The sequence below is a fragment of the Polistes fuscatus genome, unplaced genomic scaffold, assembly GCF_010416935.1.
Source record: "Polistes fuscatus isolate 324 unplaced genomic scaffold, CU_Pfus_HIC Scaffold6, whole genome shotgun sequence".
NCBI classification, from domain to species: Eukaryota; Metazoa; Arthropoda; class Insecta; order Hymenoptera; family Vespidae; genus Polistes; species Polistes fuscatus.
The window spans coordinates 5,449,110-5,470,490 of record NW_025113140.1 but is presented as its reverse complement, the minus strand read 5'-3'; the positions used below and the strand labels follow the sequence as shown (position 1 = coordinate 5,470,490).

General features: G+C 34.6%; 1 protein-coding gene across 8 annotated transcripts in view; it reads left to right on the top strand.

The window, feature by feature from the left end:
* The window catches only part of LOC122523528 (amyloid beta A4 precursor protein-binding family B member 1-interacting protein-like), a 123,069-nt gene extending 104,229 nt beyond the window's left edge, over positions 1-18,840 (top strand). For 6 of the 8 annotated variants that reach the window (XM_043645335.1, XM_043645336.1, XM_043645333.1 and 3 more), the window contains 7 exons: positions 13,650-13,823; positions 13,971-14,126; positions 14,208-14,441; positions 14,525-14,757; positions 14,832-15,488; positions 15,589-15,963; positions 16,045-18,840. In XM_043645335.1, the coding sequence (XP_043501270.1) occupies positions 13,650-13,823; positions 13,971-14,126; positions 14,208-14,441; positions 14,525-14,757; positions 14,832-15,488; positions 15,589-15,963; positions 16,045-17,430 (3,215 nt within the window). In that variant the 3' untranslated portion in view covers positions 17,431-18,840. Of the gene's footprint in view, positions 1-8,051; positions 8,150-8,228; positions 8,350-13,649; positions 13,824-13,970; positions 14,127-14,207; positions 14,442-14,524; positions 14,758-14,831; positions 15,489-15,588; positions 15,964-16,044 lie in introns of those variants that run through there. The other 2 variants (XM_043645338.1, XM_043645331.1) reach the window with 2 other exon arrangements.
* The last annotated feature ends 2,541 nt before the right edge of the window (positions 18,841-21,381 follow it).

The following is a 21,381-nucleotide window of genomic DNA, read 5'->3' as shown; positions in this document are numbered from 1 at the left end:
GAATACTTACGCATCCGTCCCGATGCGTCCTGCCATTAATTAAAGACTTGAACAATTTTTTTTTATCGGAATGTAGGGAAGGTAAAAAAAGAAAGAAAAAAAATACATTTAGTATTTTTTGTCATCAGGTGTCGAATCATTTGAAAAAAATTTAATTTCGAAGGAATTCGAACTGTTTTCTTTTTTTTTTTAATTATTTACGAGATTCTATTATTTCTATTATTTTATTCAGGACCATTTTTTAAGGTTCCTTTTTTTATCGAGAAGTACACGTTGATCACAATTTGACGAAGGTAAAAAAATGGTATTTTTTATTAGACGTTTGATTTATTTTAGAAATAATATTACTTTTGTTTCTTTAAAATTGAAGATTCCGTATTCTTATTTCAAAGATCTTTTTTCTTTTTTTAGATTTCTTTTCTCATATTTTTTGTTACCATGTTTTGTAGATTGAAGGAAAGTGGTATTCCTTGTTAATTCTTTCAATCTTCGTCAAACTTTATTCGATTCTTTAGTTTTATTTTCTTCTATTACTACTACTACTACTACTTTTTCTTCTTCTTCTTCTTCTTTTCTCCTCACCTTTTCTTCGTTTTAAAACACGTTAATTTATTCCTTCTTAGAGAAATCATTTCTTCTCACGCGACAGCACCACTGGCAACAGCAAACCAACAGCAGCCAGTTACGAGTAAGATCGAGGTAGAAGAAATTGCTGGAAGCTCATCCTCCCTTCCTCCCTTTCTTTCTTTCTTTCTTTATCCTATCTCTCATCCTCTTCCTATTCCTTCTCTCGGTACGATGAGAAAGCAACCGGTCGTCGTATTAGATTTCAACGTCTCACGGTAAATCGTATACTCGATTTTATTTCGATCTTTTACCTTTTTCCCTTTTCCCTTTTTGGATTATCCTTCCTTAAGCCTTTCTCTCTCTCTTTTACAATTAGTTAGAGTAGCATTCCTAAATACAACGTGTGGCTGACTCTTAACGTTCTTTGAAGTTTCCTTCACCTCTGGCAAATTCTCAGCTGGAAGGATATCGGACCACTTCTTCTTACTTTTTTTCTATTTCAGCTAACCGGAAAGACTAATTCATACTTTTCTAGGATCACCTAGACAACCCCCAGGATAGACTATTAACTTCATCAACTTACCAGGAATTACTATTAAAATATTTTTATAAATCATTTGATGAGTGCATCCGTTTAACTGGTTCTAATGTTTGTGTTAGCCATTAAATGATTCTAATAATTTTAACTACACGAATGTACAATAATTCAACTCCTGACTAGTTGGACAATCAATTATAGAAAATGAGTTATTCAAAAATTGTTAAATTCAACTTTAGATTCATCTTTAGTTATCCAGATTGCAATAAATATTAGCAATGTGTCAGCATTTACAAGATTCCAATGATTCGAACAACAAGAATTGATAACAATTCATCCCTTAATTTATCTGACAATCAACTATCAAAAAATTTGTTAAACATAATTTCCAGTACATCCATTAAATTGTTTGCAATAAATGTTTGTACCACCAATTAGAAGATTCGTGTAATTTGAACAGCACGAATTTACAACAATTCAACCCTCTGCTTCTCGAGTATTATAGTCTGACAATCAACAGCTTGCTAGCTTGCTATACTGACACTTCCTTCAGGCACTGTTCGTTCTCAAAAGTGATTACTCGAGATTAGCGTGCGCTTACGACAGCTCGAAACTGTTCGTGCATTGTGTTCTCACAGTCGTCATTAAGGTCGTCGTGTTTTGATGCGAAAAGCAAAGAAAAATATAGTATTCAAAATACATCGCATAAGATACTTTAACCAACGTGCTGAGAACTTTGAGTTTATTACATGTACCATTTAACTTAATTGCAAGTACACGCATACAAAGCTAAGAATTCTTTTACATATTTCATACCGTTTTACACTACTTAACGCTCGTATTATTTTTTTCCTCTTGCATTTTATATTCTTCTTGTTTTAAGTAGAATGTAATAATGATGTAAAAATTATAATAATTAGATAAATATCTGTGTATAACTTATATTAGGTATTTTAAATATTTGTCTTTTACTTCGAACAATCTCACCGTCTTTCCGATATATTTTTTGTTTCAATTATTTTCTTCACAATAGAATGTAATGTCTAATTAAAAAATTAATAATAAATCGTCGTTAGAAAAAGGATCATAATTTACAATAGAATTTAGCCTTCGGTGTATTCGGAGTGCCGTTTTTTTTTTCTTTTTTCATAATTTTCCGTTCTATCGCTGGCACATTTTTTTCCCCTTTTTGTTTTCTAAATCGCGTTTGCGCGTGCACGCGATCTGTGCACGCGAATGCATCCGTGCTGGACATTTGCGAGTGTAATAAAAGTGTCTGAGTTCGTGACCGTGGGCGGGGTTCATTAGTTAATTAAACAAACCGAGAGGGGTAACACCGTTCACGCGATTTCAAATCGATCCTTTCCCTTTCATTTTCACCTTTAACGTGTATAATACAAGTTTTAAAGGGCAACTACCTGCCAACCATGAAATCTTACAATGGTTTTTTTTCTTTTATTTTTTGTAATTTTCTTTTCATCGATACATTAACAATAGTAGTATCCCATTAATTTTTAATCGATCGATTAAAAGATATATATCGATTCGATTAAACGAATCGGAAAGAAACAAGAAATTTATCATTTAAACGAGATCGCGTCCAATCGAAATTATTAACACGTTGACGTGATCTTGATTTATACACAGGATGTCCTAAAAATTTAATTTACGAAAAATTTATTACCCAGAAAATCAAAACAATTATTTATTAGTTTAACTGATTGTAAGTTATGATATTATTTTTCTTTTCTTTTTTAGTATTTTAATTTGTAGTTAGCGTTGGTGAACAAAAATTATGGATTTATGCAACAACTGCTAATGCTTGGTAAAAGATAGATTTATGATTTTTCGGTTCGTTGAAGTAAGTGACTTTTGGGGCAAAATGTATATGTGTGTGCATGCGTACGCGATACTGTTTGTGACAAAGCAACGATTCGATTGGCATTGATATGAAAAAATCAAAAAAAAAAAGAAAAAGGAAAAAGAATCACGATAGAGACTAGTATCAGCAAATTGGCACAGTAATTGCAACATATCGCTTGGCTACGAGTATCCAACTTTCATTGTCATCGTTGCTTGTGTCTCTCGCACGTAAAAAAAAAATAAAAGCTTGTCAATTAAACACACGATGGCGAATTATTGCTTGCGAATGAAACTTTGAAAGAATAAAAAGGAAAAAAAGGAAGCGGACGAAAAAATGGTTTTGTCAGCAATTTCTTCTTTTTTGTTTTTTATTTTTTCATGTTTTTGCGTTTGATCGACGTTCTACATTCTGAAACCTTTTTGCATTCTAATATTACGTACTAATTTTTTATGACACGAATTTTTGAAATCAATCGTATTTTGTTGTCATTTGGTGTCGTTGTTTCAAGCTCGTTCAATGAACGTTATCGTTACGAAGTTAATAAATCATTAATAAGTGCTTACGTTTTTAACTTTATGCATCTATGCAAAACAAAGTTCTAAGTCCAACGAACGCAAAAAGTTCAACGTACTCTCGCAATCGTGAAATATATATATTTCGCGATGAACACCTCGTACTTAATGACTCTTCTTTGCACCTGTTGCAATTGCATACGTAATCACCGATAGGTACGCGATAATAAAACGACGATAAAATCTATTCTGTTACAAATTTAAAAGTACCTTAACCATATATTAGCATCAAATTATTTGATTTCATTCGAAAATTCAAATATTTGCGTAAACATCCTACAATTTTATTTCGATCGAATTACTTTACAAAATATATTTACAATTTATAGAATAATTCTAAGTTTTGTAAATTTCTTCTATAATTGTGATAAAAACAAAATAAGTTAAATAAAAATATAAAATATACAAACTGTTTTATAATATATAATTTAATTTAAGAATGATTAAGAGATGCATAAAACAATGATACCAAAAATTCATACAAATTTGTATCTGATTTGATCTTGTTTCAAAGTTATATGTTAAAAAACAGATATTGTGTCCGCGTGACACGAGTGGTGACTATGATTTATTAGTTTTATTCTTGCAATATTAACTTTTTTACGCTTCTATCAAAATATCGTTCAGAAAGGATCGGAGAAGAACAATAAAGGGAAGAAGCATAGAAGCGTTAAGTTTGAAAATACATGTCGAACGTGAATGAATTCTGTGTGTGTGCGTGAGAAAAAAATGGTTGGCTTTTCTTTGGATATTCTAGTGTTTTCGAGTACACTCGAGGAGATGCAAACGCGTTCGATTATTCAATTCGCATTGTTTGGTTTACGCTCGAACGTTAACTCAAATACACTTTAATACGCTCGAGGCCTCTTTTAACGTGGAGACGTAAAACAGCAAACGGCGTGAGAGGGTGGGTGGGTGGTCTCGATAAATAATCGTTACTTCCGCGTCGTCAATCAAACAAACGCGAACGATGACAATTTTTTTCTATTATCTATATAATAAAAGAGAAAAAAAAAGAAAACAAAAGAAACTTCCATGCAAACACAATTCTCAACTTTTTGACAATCCTTGATTTTTTTTTTTCCCCCGAACAATATTTTTACCGACAATGGGATTTGGCAAGGGTTGGTAGCGGGGTTTCGATGAACAACGCTAACGAACGCAATTTTTTTTGTAACTACAATTCGACAAAACTTTTATCAAACAAAAATCTATACTTTTTCACTGATTTTTTTGTTCGTTCTTTTTCGAAATAAATTTTTTACCGACAATGGAGTGATGGGGGGGGGGGTTCGAGTGCGTCAGAATTTGCAAATCGGTCAAAACTTGAATATCTTTTTGCATAATTGTTCGTCGAAAAACATCAGAGACGAGAATAATAATGATGACATTGTGTATAAGAAAAAAAAAAAAATATATATATATATATAATAAAATATTTTTCGAAAGAGACTTTGTAAAATTTATTCCATGAGAGAATCACGAGATTCAATTGCAAGTACTTCTAAAAACAGCGAGGTCGTATGAGATATAAGCTCGCTAAGGATTTTTCTTTTTCTTATGGCAAAACGCGAGAAATCCGATTTGGAATGATCGACGATAAAAGAAACGCACGCGCGTGATTCGTTCGAATATTATTTCTCTCTCCATCGTTTTTATTTTTCTTTATTTTTAATTCTCTTTTTGGAAACTCGGTTGCGGTCAAATGTACAGTTCGGTTATTTTAATTTCGATAATAATCGAATTCAAATCGTTAAAGCGAGTTTCGAACAATCGTGTTACAGATATTTTTCCCCGATCATGCAAAATCGCTGAATTTTAATATACATCGCGTAACGAGGTCATCTTTATTTTTCCTTCTTATTTTCTTTTTTATCGAACGTTGCAAAAAACGATGCACGTAATTGTGGCTTTATTAAACGCATCATCGATTATACGATTTAACGATGGGTAAATAATAATATTCTAAGAACTTTGACGATACGAAAAGATAAGAAATGAATGAATTCTGGTATTGACTCATCATAAATCAAATTTATCGCTTTGAGATTTGTGTTCAATAAGAAAATACAAAAAATCGTAGAAGAAAATGTTAAAAGAAAAAAAAACGTAATCAGAATTGGCGACTTTTACGATAATATGCGACTCCGGTTCGATTAATGTGGGTTATTCTAGCTTATCGAAGCAACGCTTTTGCATTCGCATAATCGCGAAGAAAGAAAAAAAAAGAACGAGAAGGAAAAGACAGAAAGAGAGAGAGAGAAGGGTGAATGAACCTAGAATTGCGATCGAAACTTCTAAGTTTGTGTACAAAGTTTCGTTGCTAATGTGAAAATTGGAGAAACAATTCGTGGTCTTCGAATGATTTGCACGAGTGATCGTGGTTAATAGTACCGTGAACGGTCTCATCTTTTCACGATTCACTTGGATCTTTCGATGATTGACCTTGAAAGAAAAGAGTCTCGTCACGTAAGTAGATAGAACGATGGAGATAAGTATCAATGTTCTTTGTTGGCAAGCTTACGGAACGAACGTGTTCTCACAAAGAAACATGTAAATGTTATGAAGATTTTAACTACTTGTGGTTTGTCCAAATTTTGTATCTTACATTTAAAGAGAACAAAAATTTTTTCACGTTTAGGATTAATCTAAAAAATAATTCTAAAATATATTCGCGCGAGCGCGTCAAATGGTCTTTTAATTTTCATTTTAATTATTTCTAAAATATCTGATTGCGAAATTATTTGTTATATAAAAATTTTCTTTTTTTTTATTAACTCCATCTTTACAATTTGTCCGTAGAAATTTGGTAAATTGTTATATAAGTGAAAAAAGATAGCACGTGGACGGTTTCTCCAATGAAATAGCGTCGCTATTGTCATTTATTTCGGTTGGGTTTAATTTTTTACTAGGTCTCCTGGGTGGATTCTTTTGAGCCTTCTAGGGATATATTGGTTGTAGTTATCGTTAATATTTATATGCGTATCAATTCTTCTTTTGTATATATAAATTGACACACTCTAAAGTTCACTTTGCTTAACTGAATTGTTGAAGTAAAATAAAACGAACCCAACAAAATAAGAGTACAAATAAAAGTACGAGTGTAAACAAGTTCAAAGTTTCGATGATACTAAATGGATTTATTAGGATTTATTAGGATTTTTCGTATTATTCAGTCGATTCGTTTAGATAACGGACGAATTATTCGATACGCGTATCCTGCTGGCGGCTGAAGGCAACATCCTTCGTAATTCGTCGAATCGCCACTGGCGCCCACACTTCAATCAATACAAATTTTCTGCACCATGAGAGAGACTTTCATGGTTGCTAATATTACGAATTGTGTATCCATGTGTTTCCTAAATGCAATTTTTTATTCAAATTCCATAAGATTATTCAATAATTTTCTATTATTCTATACAAAATGATATAAAAGGGGAATACTTAAATAATTATTTACATAAAATACTGACTAATATTTCTGTGTTAATATTATGCTTATCTACATTCAAATAGTTTAAAAATGTAATCTTTCTTTCGGATCTTAACTATTGTCCGATATTCTACACATAATTATAAAAGGAGAATACTTAAATAATTATTTACATAAAATACTGATTAATATTTCTGTGTTAATATTATGCGTATCTCAACTATTGTCCAATAATCTACACAAAATTATAAAAGAAAAATACTTAAATAATTATTTACATAAAATACTGATCAATATTTCAGTATCAATATTACGAGTATCTACAAATCCAAATGGTTTACAAACGCAATCCTTTTTTATCAAATCCCAATAATTTTTCAATATTCTACGCAAAACTATGCTTAATATCTGCATCGACGTATTACCTAAATGGAAAATCTTGTTATCAGATCCGAACAATTGTTCCATAATTTTAAAAAAATCCTCTGAAATATATCTCGGCGTATAGTGATTAATAAAAGACCTAGAGTATAATTTGCAGAAAATCGGTTATTAATCGGTCGAACGATCCAGCAGAGTTGAGGATAGAAACGATCCACACATTGGTGGTGGTAGTTGATAATAAACAGGCATATAGGGCTTGCACAAGTGTATTCGCGCGTGCACATCGGCTTCGAGAGTATACTCGTATACAACTTACACGACTACGTTCAAGAGAGAGAGAGAGACAGACAGAGAACAGAGAAAAAAAAATGAGATAGAGAGATTGTAAGGATGTGTGGAAGCGTTCGTTCACACAAACGATATAGAATTGCACCAATACGCAAGCGCAAAGGCGCGTCCGCGTGGAAAACTCTGGGCAGGAGGCGAGAGTGTTCACCTTAAGGCCTTCAGTTGAACGTTGTCACGCGCACCGTGCGTATCTTCTACGGGTTTCAAAGGTTCTTCTTCTATCCATTTTCTTCCAATCTTATCGATCATCTATCTTCCGATCCCCTCCCATTTTCTTACCCGACAATAATTTTATTTCTTATTTTTTCCTTCTTTTTTTTTTTTTCTTCATATATTCGCGAGTGCCATATGAACATATTTTTTTTTATTTGCACTAGACAAACATTTTGTTTCTCTTGCACGTGCTTGGATACAAAATGGCTGGGATAGAAACAAAAGTTTAGGTAACATTTATTTGTAGTTTGTATCTTATAGTGTATATATGGTGTTTATGGTGTGAATTTGTTAATACGTGTTTTGAAGATGTTGATCAGTAGCAACAGTGGTAGTAATTTGAGAGGATCCTTTTCCGTTTCTTACGACTCGAGGATGCTCACGAATTTTGGTAGCAACGACAGCATACTCGGATTTCTCACTGTCAAAGGTAACAACGTTTCCTGTTCAATAATTATAATAATGTATCTATAAATAAATATACTTTTGTCCTTCGAGTTTCGTATATACTTTGTCAAAATCGAAAATACACAAATCTCACTTGCGTGCTCGAATTTGTGTTATCAATCGTAAACCGTCTTGAATTTCTTACAACCCCCCTTCTCCTTCCCCGACCCTCATTCTACTCTCCTAGTCGTCTTTTATAATGAAGAAAAATGTCTATCGTAATCACGAGGATTTTCGTTTTGACAGATAAATGATTAACTGCATCGACAAATCCCGTGAACGGTTGTTATTCATAACACGGATGACATTTTTGTCGAGGGGAATCGTAAAACAGAATCTTGTCGTATTTTTGTATTGTTTTTCCACAGGATAAATATTTGTTGTTATTGCTAAAAAGAGAGGATACCATATATTATATTTATCGTTTATTATTTTATACGAAATAAATATCAATAATTAATCGTCGGTGAGATATCGTTGAAAAAACAAAAGACGAGTCTTACTTTACCTTCGGAGGTTTCCTCCATAAATTATAATTCGTAAAACGTTGTAATTTTAACACACTTTAAATAATATTTTCTCGGAAAAACGTCAATCTTCTTTACTATTTACGTGAAAAAAAAAAGAATATTTACCGATCCGTTCTGCGAAGATAAAATGAAAAAAAAAAAGAAGTTTTTCCTGGTAACACGAAATTCTTGTTTTGCTTGGCAACGATAAATAATCTTCCACGAACAATGAAAATCGTTGTTTTGTTTCATGAAAATTGACTGTTTATTCGTAATAATAATTAAGCATATATAAGTGTATTACACGCACATTATCCACACCCATACACGTACAACACGTACTACATGTACACGTACACCTATGCGTAAACGTGCTGCGTGGTCAGATTTGATGTTAGAATTTTGAAGATAGACTTCGTACAGTTCCCCTATTTTCTAAACATGATTCTTTCACTCGTGGTAAGATATTCTTTCTACATCATCGGCGACGAATACGTCAGATCGATGTTACGCGAGCCGTAAGGATATTTCTACCATTCGGAAGCCATGACTCACGTGGCCCAACACACTCGCTTTTGTGTGAAGAAAGCAACCCATCCTCCGTACGGAATACGAAGGAGGACGAGGAGAGGTGGAGAAGAGGAGGAGTATATGTAAAAAAGTTTTACTTCTTATTTCCACGGTAACTTGCGTGCACCGACAGACTACTATCGACGACGTCATCGGTTGTACTTTCGAATGCTTTCGGGTTAAAAAACGATGACGTTATATATCGTGGCAAAAACGTTACGTTGTATTAACGGTAAACTTCTTTAACAATATATTTACCTTTCTTTTTTTTTTTAATTTAATTTAATTTAATTTAATTTGATTTAATTTAATTTAATTTAATTTAACTTAATTTACACATTTACGTTTGGTCGTGCAGAAAAATTCTTATCGATTCGTAAATAATTGAGATATATTTTTCATTATTTAAAATAATATAATTAATATATGTTACAATTATTATAAATTATGTAACAATTAATATATGTGAAATATAAATTTGTAAATAAAAAAATAATCCAAAGATAAAATATTTCTTTGTAAATTAAATAATACATTTTAATTAAAAATAAATAAATCATAATAATATATATATATTGATACACACAAATTATTTCGTTATAAAAATGTTTGCGCTATATTGAAATTAATACGTAACAATAAGTAAAACAAAAGAGAACTCGGCTCGTTAACGTTATCACCATAAAGTTGTGTCGTGGAAAGTGCAACGAGCGGGCGGCCATCGCGTTCTACTCTACTTCCGGTTTCCATTTCATTCATAATACATCACATACAACACGCGCTCGCGCGCACACAACACACACACATATACTACATGTGTCCTATTATTCGTACTTTGACTTGGAGATATCCAAGTATGTATTTAGTCATTTCTTCTTCTACTTACTATACTCGTTTACTATAAATACTTACACACGAATCGTACTTACTTTCGATCGTATATTATTATTGGACGTTAACTCGTAGCGAAGATCACCGTGCACCCGGATATTCAATTATTTTCACTCGGCGTAACAGGATACGGCCCTGCGATGCAACTACCAACGTACACGAACTTTGTAACGTTGGGGTTGCAACTCCGATTGTTTGTTAAAAAGAACAACAGAAACAACAACATCATACTTGGAAGTTGATTTTTGTTTATGTGTCCCATATAATCTATTCAAAATTTTACGTACATTCTCGTTTAGTTATATTTAATTTTAATTTAAGAATTTTTGATCGTTATGTTACCTGTTCTCAAATGTCTTTAACTAAAAGTGTATCGTATGCATTTTATATATATATATATTTTTTTTTTCATTGGAACTTTGTTGTCCGTATGAACATCGTTAACATTCCACATGACTCTCGTCATCTTGCACGAAGAATCAAGTATCGCCGACGTGACAGAAATGATATTTTCCAAAGTATACCACGAATTCGTTTACCAGAATTGTCTTCGTACGACCGATCAAAGTATAATACGAGATAGAAAATTGATCCCTCCCATTGCCAACTGAAAAACTTTTAAAACTTTATTACACCGTCTTAACTAAGTTTCCTATGTGTTGGTGTCTTTGTATATTATTTTCCATAGCATAGTTAGTAAAACGAGTTTAGTCGGATAAAGGGAAGTAAATCGTGTTAAGTTATGTTCTAAACTCAAAGCCCCATTGAAGTTTTACTTTCCTCCTCTTCGTTGTCATAGACTAGGAAGACGTTGAAAAAATGGTGCATGAAATATTCTAGGAAAGCAAGAGATAGAAATGACGGAACGAGTTGGAGTAAGCTAACAGTATCGTCATCGAAACCCACACACACGTTGTGTCCCCGTTGGTTGCTCTCTCGAACTCGATGGAATGTAACGCCCTCGCATGGTTTACATGCAGAATGAGCTTACTTTTGTTTTTCATGGAAGCAGCATCATTGCAACTTCTTTCCCCTCTCACAAACATAACATTCATCTATTTTTTATCCGATTATTTAAAATTAACTTGATTATCGGATACACCAATCGATAATCGGTTTATTGATGTCCGAAAAGTTTACCATTGAATATTTTATCCGATAATTGTTGAAAACTAATTTCATTATTTATTAGACGTAACGATTGTTTCGAATATTCCCGGTCGAGGTAGTTAAGCGAATAGTTGAATAGTTTGTTAGTACAATACCTTGTTGGTATGTTATCGAGGTTGATGCTCGTTCAATCCACGAGCACGTGGCTACTAATTTCCGTTATTTCCTAATGAACTATACGGCGTCCGTGTTATCACGGCGCTAACGATCCGCGATAATACTTTTACCGTCGTACCCCCAGGGGGTGGGGGGGGCCGGGGGGCCACAAACAACTTTTTTTTTCTAGGGCCCACCCCCCCCCCCATTTTTTTGTGCTTTTTTTTTCCCACGGTGGGGGTGGTGTTTTGTTTTTTCCCCCCCCCCCCCCCCCCCAACTTTAGGTTTTTTTTTAAAAACCTTTTTTTTTGGTGGATTTTTAAAATTTTTTTTTTTTGGACGATAAAAACCCAAACCCCCCACACGTTTGTTTTCAAAGTTCTACTGCAAAAATTCGACCATAGTGAAATAATAATAATAGTAAATGCAATAAATGCAATTTTAGTTCTTTTTTCTTCTTTGTTCTTATTTTTTCTTTCTTTTTTTTTTTTAGCGAATACATCAAAGTTCAATTTACGAGATCATTTTATTCAATGGAATGAAACGTTTCCAACTTTAACTTCCCGGAACGTTTCTCATCGCGTATGCTTCCTCATTTCGACTCATCAATCAATTTGCAAACATTTCCGCGGTTTCATGGACCTTCTGCTCTCCGATACAGAAGAGAATATTGCAATTTGGAAAAGAAAAAGGAAAGAGAAATGTTGAAAAAAATATCGCACGTCCGTTTTGCGTTGATCACATTGAACGTACTATTGGTTTAGAAGTTTTTGCGTATATTTCATAAAGAATGTTGATTAACCAAACGTGTGATTATTGATTACGTAGGAAGATGAAGAATTTCATGTTCTTCTGTCATTTTCGACCTGCTTATACATAGAAGGTTAAAGAAAATCAGGGGTGTTGGGCCATTGTGGGAGTCCTCGTTTAACGGTTGAACGAGCAATCGTTTGTTGAATTCTCGCGAATACCAAAGACGATCGAAGAAATGTCCGGCAATTAGTGTAAAACTGGTTTTCTTCCAAGGGATCGTTCGATAAGTCGGCACAAAGCACCAACATCACCAGCAGCAGCAGCAGCAGCAACGAGAATCACAGATCCTCTTACCGGATCCTCCTCTCCCTCCTTCATCTTCATTAAACTCCATTCTATGTTATTGGAACGTTCTTCTACTCTACTTTACTCGGATCCTAACCGATTTGATCCGATTCTAGAATTTTTTCTATTACGTTTTTCCTCACGAACTCTTTCGCAGATTACTCGAGAACCTTCCTTCGTTTGCTGACTCGTCAATATTCTTATCTCTTACTATCATTCATTTATTTTCCCTATCTATATTAATGTTTTAAGAGAAAAAAATCAACAAGTTCATTGCCTATCGTTATCATAATCAACAAAGTATTGAAGTATGCAAACTCCTCGACGATTATTATGAAAGTTTCTAATTTATAAATCGTACGAAGTTTCGTTCTATTTTTGAATTATAGCACGCGCAGTTAATCCGAGATTGTAAACGTTGTTGTTGTTTGATATGAGTCAGATATTTCGTATCAATGAATATATCGATTACGATGATAATCGATTTATCTCTCTATTCCAATTAACCTCGACACGTTCCTCATTTTATATATGTTATATCATTTTATTGTGGACTGTTATTTAAGATAAATATCAGTATGAGCTTGAAACACTTTTAATGACAATATTATTGCTGAGAGACATTTCTCTTGGTCGGGTACGTGGCTAACCCCGTACAGTAGCCTCGTCTTTCCACTCTCATTATCTCTGTTACAGAGCATTACCGACTGATTGAGAACAAGCGAACATGTGATCAGGATATCCGATACTTCATTGAGATATCCGATCATGAACCTTTAAATACGCAATTTTATCTCTACCACGTATTTGTTTTTTTCTTTTTCTTTTTTTTTCTATCAGTCATTTGATCAAGGCTAACCCACACAACACACGTAATTGTTTAGAAGATTATTGATTTTGATTTAAATTTGATACCCCGTCTAAATAATTTTTATTTGTCCTTGTTTAGATTCCCAAGATGTCGACTTGGATGCAATACTCGGTGAACTGTGCGCATTGGAACGACGTTGCGACGGCGATATCGCAGCCACTACTCCAGCTCAGGATTCTCAGAGACAGAGTCGCCCCAATAACGGAAGGATCACTGCTACAGATAACACGGACATCGGCAAAAACGAAGGTGGTAAGGGATTTCTTTCATTTAATGTCCATCATTATTTGTCCAATAAATTTTGTTCGTGATACCATCTGATTTTGCCAATCAATTGCCACGTCATTCTTGCCGATTTGCGAATAAAAATGGGATTACAAATGATATTTTTTTTTAAAGGTATTCGCACGGATAGTCCAGACAATGACAGCGCATTTTCGGACACCGTTTCGATGTTGTCCAGCGAAAGTTCAGCGAGCAGCAGTGGTTCAGGACACAAACCACCACAAACCGCCATTCATACGGCTTCTCAACAGCAACCGCATCAAAATATGGGTTGGTATTCGAATATTTCAATTTTGATATTTTGTTGTAGAATATTATTGAACGGTCGACAATTTTACTTTGAATTTTTAGATGCTGCGGGAAGAGCAAAAGCTGAGAAAATACGACTTGCACTGGAAAAGATGCGAGAGGCCAGTGTTCAAAAGCTTTTCATCAAAGCTTTCACATTAGATGGCAGTGGGAAAAGTCTCCTAGTAGATGAAGGAATGAACGTTGGTCTCGTTGCTAGGCTTCTTGCAGATAAAAATCACGTGCCAATGGATCCAAAGTGGGCAGTTGTCGAACACTTGCCAGACCTTTTTATGGGTAATTTAGAAATCACTGTAACTTGGATTTTGAATAAATTTCAGTTAATTTTTTGGCTAACGGTGAATATTTGTTGGTTGTAGAACGAGTATACGAGGATCACGAGCTATTGGTAGAAAATTTGTTACTTTGGACAAGAGACTCCAAAAACAAATTGCTCTTCGTTGAAAGGCCTGATAAAAATCAACTGTTCTTCACTCCTGAAAGATTCCTGTTGGCGGGTCATTCAGACAGATGTAGCAACGAATACGACGATCATTCTCGTAATATGCTTTTGGAAGAATTTTTCACGAGTATCAACGTTGGCGTTCCTGCGGTAAATATTGGAACTTATCAATTTTTGTGTAAATCCTTTGAAACGTTTCTTAACCAGATTTGTCTTGTTTTTAGGTTGAGGGACCATTGTATTTGAAATCAGACAGTAAAAAGGGTTGGAAAAAGTATTATTTCATACTTCGTGCATCCGGACTTTATTATTGGCCGAAAGAAAAGGCTCGTACCGCGAGAGATCTCGTATGTTTGGCTACATTTGATGTCAATCAAGTTTATTACGGTGTCGGTTGGAAGAAAAAGTATAAGGCACCGACAGATTTTTGTTTCGCTATTAAACACCCGAGATTGCAGCAACCAAAATCGACTAAGTTTATCAAATTTTTATGCGCGGAAGATAATGCGTCTTTGGAAAGATGGATGGTTGGGATTAGGCTTGCCAAATACGGTAGACAACTAATGGATAACTACAGGTTGGTAATGGACGAGATTGCACAGGAAGACCTCGATCTATTGGCACACGCGAGATCATGCTCGGTCAGCTCGATTGCCGTACCACCTAATCAAACTCAATATAATACTACCAATGACAATGCTAGACAATTCATCGAAAATGCAAGGCACGAGACACAAGCTACAACGAGGCAATACGATAGTCAAAGGCAAAGTTACAATTCGGAACAGAGGCAGAGTTACAATAACGATGGAAGGCTTAGCAGAGCCAGTAGTTCCAGTTCCAGCGGTTGTTTGTCCGATGGAGCACCGAGTAGTTGTGAGGTAATCAAATATTCCATATGCATTTTGATTTCTTTGATAGAAAGATTATGAATCGAAAACTAATGTATTTGTCACCCCCTCCCTCCTTCCTCCTTCCCAGGTGGCTTTCGAGTGTGGTGAATTTCCAACGGGAACGATTAAGCGAAAACCTTCCATGAACCCAAAACTTCCTCTAACATCGATAACGAGGCAATTGAAGGAAGTCGGTGAAACGGTACGCGACGAGCCAGATTCTTGCCCGAGCCCAACCAGCTCCGGTTCGGGAACCCTAACCCGAAGACACAGTCGTAGAAGAAGTGGCACTGATTCGGACGGATCGGGTACTTTGAAAAGACATCATAGATCTGGTAACGCAACCCCAGTTAGTCCTGTACCACCTGGAACGCCGGTGAGGGAAAGGGCCAGCCCTATGGGATATGGGAGAACGGAGAGTCAAGAGTCCAAGACACCGACCAGTCCTATACAACCGTGTATGGTGAGTAATTGGAGACGAGTATAGTCGTAAACGAGGTTGTATTATCCTTAGAACAGATCAATTCATTACCTTCTATTGTAGATGGATTCTATCACATCTCTACCACCTCCACCGTCCCCATCGAGAGTCGCCGAAGAAGGGGAATCCGATAGCGAACCATTACCACCACCACCCCCAGAAATGTTTCGTTCGAATCTCTCTCTGGATTCTTTACCACCACCACCTGGACTAGGCGAACTTCCAGTATGCAACACGCCAGAGTTGACTGGTTCTTCGTTGAGTCTTGCTTCCTTACCACCACCACCGAGTCCACTTGTTGGTGAGACCGGTACGATACGTCGCGCGAGACCAAAAACATCGAGTAGTCCGTCGAATTCGATGACTCCTGAGAACACGCCTACGCATACTGCGTCAAGACCATCTAACAGTAGCAATCAAATGTATACAAGCACCCCACAAAATACTTCTTCTGCCCTACAAAACAGTCAGAATTATGAAAGCGGCAGTAACGCGACGGGTGCATCAGCAAACTCGTCGGCTTCTCCACACAGTTCCTATCCTGGCTCGAGTGCCAGCACACCGACTTACGCACCAAGTTCGCCGAGTTTCACGTCACCGCCACCCTTCGTCCCACCCCCAGCTTATGGTACACAAACGCAACACGTTGGGACGCAAAGTTTAACGCGACAGAATTCGAAATCAGAGTCGATTTATGGGAGTAGTCACCAGAGCGGGCACAATACCGTACCTAATCCGATCAGGCCGAATCCGAACATGGACACGGTCAGAAGGAGTGCAATGAAACAGGGTACGAGTCATTACGCTGCCCCGCCCTATCTCGCCGAGTTGAAAGCTGCGTCGAGTCCTCAACCGCAACGTCGAGTGACCATCCAAGAACCACCGACGTCACCCAAGTCAAAAACTGGCACGGGTAAAAAGATCTCGTTCAATTTACCAGCTCAACAAGAGCCCGGTAGTCCAGCGTTACCGCTAAGAAAACCGATGCCACCGAGAAGATCTGACAGTACTCGATTGACGTCCCCTAAAAAATTAGCCGCATCTGATCAAGCACCGCCAGGTGATTTTTTGAAGGATCTCCAACGAGTCATGAGAAAGAAATGGCAGGTTGCACAAAAATGCAAACTCGACTCGACCACAACTCCGCACGAAGTCTTAGGTTTCCGAGATCCACCACCAGCCGTTGCTGATTACAGAGAAACCAACGTATCCAATTGGGTACAGGAACACTACGGAGTTGACAATCTCTACGAAAATGTCTACACGACGGATCCCCATGCACCCATCGAGTACGCGTCGAGTCCTGCTCGTCAAGCAACCGTCAGATTCGCCGATGAAAATCGTAGCATTAATATCGTCAATGCCATTGCTAGTAAAAGGAGACCACCACCACCTCCACCCAAAAGGGCAGAAACCACGCATTTGACCACGACTAGGGCGATGCACTGACAATAGCAGATAATACAACCTCATCCAGAGAGGCGATGGTATTGCTGCTTGTGCGGCTGGTGGAAGGATTAGAAAAAGGACAAATTTTTGTAGATTCTTCCATCCTTCATTTTTTCATTCGTGGTATCATCCTGCACAACGTTTAACAACGTTCGTTGTTGCTTCGCCTCGCTGAACATAATTTGTTTAATCTAATGGGAAATATTCTTCAAGCTTAGCTTCGTCGGTCCTTGTCAAATACTTTTTACGATAGCAATGTGCTGCCGATAAAGATTTTCTGTTCTCAGAATAACATGAAGCTGATTCCAACGACTTGGACGATACGAGCATAATAATTCCTACTTTGATATCGTAAAAATATTTGATGTCAATTATCTCAAAGCGCCAGGATCAAACTAAAGTCCAATTATGACACGCGTTATTTTTTCGTTTAAATTTTTCGTGATGTCGTCCTGCTTGATAAACTTTTATGTTTATCCTTTGATATACAATTTTTGAAACTAGTTCGGTGGAGCACAAAAAGAAAAAAAAAGAAGGAAAAAAAAGGAAAACGCTGATCACTGCCGAAAAACCTCATTTAAGAAAAAGAGAATTATAAAAATGATGTCGTGCTTTAAATGCTCCCCCATTTTAAGGTTATTACTTGACACGTAGATGAAACAGTGCCGTACTGCGTTTAACTGCATTTAAACTGCGTTTAAGGATGTGATATACGTAAAATATCAAGCTTGGATCCTGCCTGTTTGCTAAAAGTAAAAAAAGAAAAACGAAAAAAAGTAAAAAAGACTATACTCGTATAGTAGAAATAAAAGGAAGAGAGTCTTAGCCGAAAGAATATTTTGCGAGATTCTAATATCTAATGCTAATGTGCATCGTTTCGCTTGGTATAAAACAAAAAAATATTAGACAACAAAAAAAAAGGGTTCGGTGTTTAATCTCGCAATTCCGAATCATTTATTGTGTATGTTTTTTGGTTCTTATATTTTTTGGTTCTTATGTTTTTTATTTTATTTTGATAACCAAGGTGCTTTACAACGCAGTTAGTAAAAGATACTTGAAAAAAGAAAAAGAAATTAATAACGTGGGAAAATAAATAAAAATTGATAGAACAGTTAGTGCGACGTTGTGTAACGTTGACAGCGCTTAATTAATTAATGAATTAATTAATGAAATCGATTGATTGATTGATTAATTGATTGATTGATTGATTGATTGACAGATAAATGATCCTTTATACATACATAGGTAATATAACGTGTATATAGAAACTAATACATATGTGTGTTTATATTCGATATAATTGACAATGATGCTGTGTATGTTTAGGTATACCGTATCCCTTTCGAAATACGTTCTTAATGAATAACGTGGACACGATTGGATTAGGAATAAAATTTTAAACAAATAAAATAAAAGGAAATATAAGCGATTTTTAGATTAGATTTCAATCTTTTTTCTTCTTATTTCTCTCAAATTAAACTGACAAAAACTATTTCGAATTCTCTATTATAATATGTGTGAAAGATGAGAGAGTTCCTTCGAGAATTTCGAAACTCGTATAAATATATATATATATAATATATATAATATAACATATATATATATATATATTATACATGTATTACTTATAGTTTTATTCGCTACACGAATTACTAATAACGTATAAATAAATATATAAATATATAAATATAAATATATTAATATTAACGACAAACGTGTGAGATCTCGTTTATGCTATTTTTTTTTTTTTCTTTTTTTCAATTTTTATTTTAATTCAACACGTTGACTGCTACTAAAGTTTTACACGTTTTTTATTGGCCACAATATTAAGATCAAATGTGAAGAAATATTAACATTGACAAGAATTATGTAGTTGATCCACGTGATCTTATTGAAAGAAAAAACGTCGCCCACGAGTGGCCCACGTGGTAGTCAACGTGTTGATATATAGAACATTTTTCTTTTTTTTTCGTTCCCTTTCTTTCATAATTTGTTTGTTTACTATGATATACATGATGATTTATATATTTATTATATATATTCTATATATAAATATATATTATATATATATATGCATGTATACACACATGACAACGCTATGAAAGAAAGTAAATTATGGTCGTGTCCGCTTTCTTGGGGATGAGAAAAAAATAACAGAGTTTGAAAAAAGACTTGAAATACTTTTCGTACGCATATGATATACACATCGCTATGATATCGTGGGCTAGCATGTATCGAGTAACTAAAAATAAAAATAAAACAATAGAAACTACGCGAGAGTAACTAAATAACTAAAGTTGTTCGCAAAAGCAGGAAAATAACATAAGAAAAAGATAAAAAAGGTGGGTGAAATCCGCGCGAGACGTAAAAATTCAATTCGATTCAATTCAATTTGAAAATCGCGCGGTAAAATCAAACTGAACCAATAATATTTACAAAAATAATTTTTGAGATTGATATTACCGATCTTTGAAAAAAAAAAAAAAAACGTAATAAAAAACATATAAAGGGTGAAAAAAATTATCCTGACTGTAAGCCGATTTAAATAATATTAATAATAATAAATAATAAATAATAATAAATAATAATAATAATATTAACGATAATAATAATAATAATAATAATATTAATAATAATAAACTAGGTCCAAACTTTTAATACGAAATGAATTTCTACGAAAATAATATCGTTCGTATCGTCACTGACAAAAAACGAAAGAAAAGAAAAAAAAGGATCTTTCCAATCATCTCTTTCTCTGTCTGCCCGTCTATTTCTATTCGTCACTGTTTGTATCTGTGTAAGCTAAAGAAAATGACGATAATCCTACAAAACAAAACTAGCAATGTCGCAAAAAAACGAAAGGATTAAAAGAGATTTCGTGTGCAAAATAAAAAAATTGTGTATTTTATTATTTTATTATTTTATTATTATGTTGTTTTTTGAAAAAATAAATGTTGTTACTTTTATTTTTTTCTCTATGCTGTAAACCATGTACGCGAGAATTAATAAGTGTGTGTGTGTGTGAGAGAGAGGGAGAGAGAGTGAAAAGGGATGTGGTGAGGGTAAGGAGAAAAGTATTCAATAAAAAAGAAAAAGTCATTGGCTTAGTGGTTTTTAAACGTTTGCTCGTACTGTTCGTCGTTTTAAACGATCCTATCTCGATCGTATCATAAACATAAATATACACGTACACACGTAAATACATTTGTAAGATCGATGACGAATCGATTTGATATGCGAAAGTGAAACGATATGCCATGGAAATTGTGGAAACTATGCTCCGCCTCTCGTATCTTTTTGCGAACAACAAGCTCCACATTTTATTACTTTTTTTTCTTATTTTTTTTCTTAAACTTTCATTTTTGAATCGATCGAGAAAGAATGTAATTCTTCTCGCAATTTAACGCGTTAAGCGCCAAGTTTCGTTTCTTTTCTTGTACAATACTTTTCGTTTTGGGCCACGATGATTTATCGGTTGTAAAAAAAACTTACGGGTGTCGGTCACCGATGACCCATACGGCTTGGATAAAAAAATGAAAAATCTAGTTCGTTGCAATTGGTTGGCGTTTAATGTGTTAACAGCGCATCGTACATATATATTTATATTTATTATAATGATCTAATAATTATATATATTTATATATATATATATATATAAATGCATACAAATAAAAAAATTAAAGATCTTCAACGAAAATTGAGATTTAAATAAAAAAAATCGTATAAAAAAAAAGAAGAAGAGAAAGAGAAAGATAAACAATATATAATATGTAGATAAATTTAGGAGGATTCGAAATTCGCTCTCGTGATGAGTTTAGGGTGAAGGAAACAAAATTTGGGCAAAAGAAAAAAAGAAAAGAAGAAAATGATTAGGAATCGGCGAATTTGTGAAATCGAACAAAATTCCCGACGATCTTTAGCTCTAAATTAAATTACAATGATGACGACTAT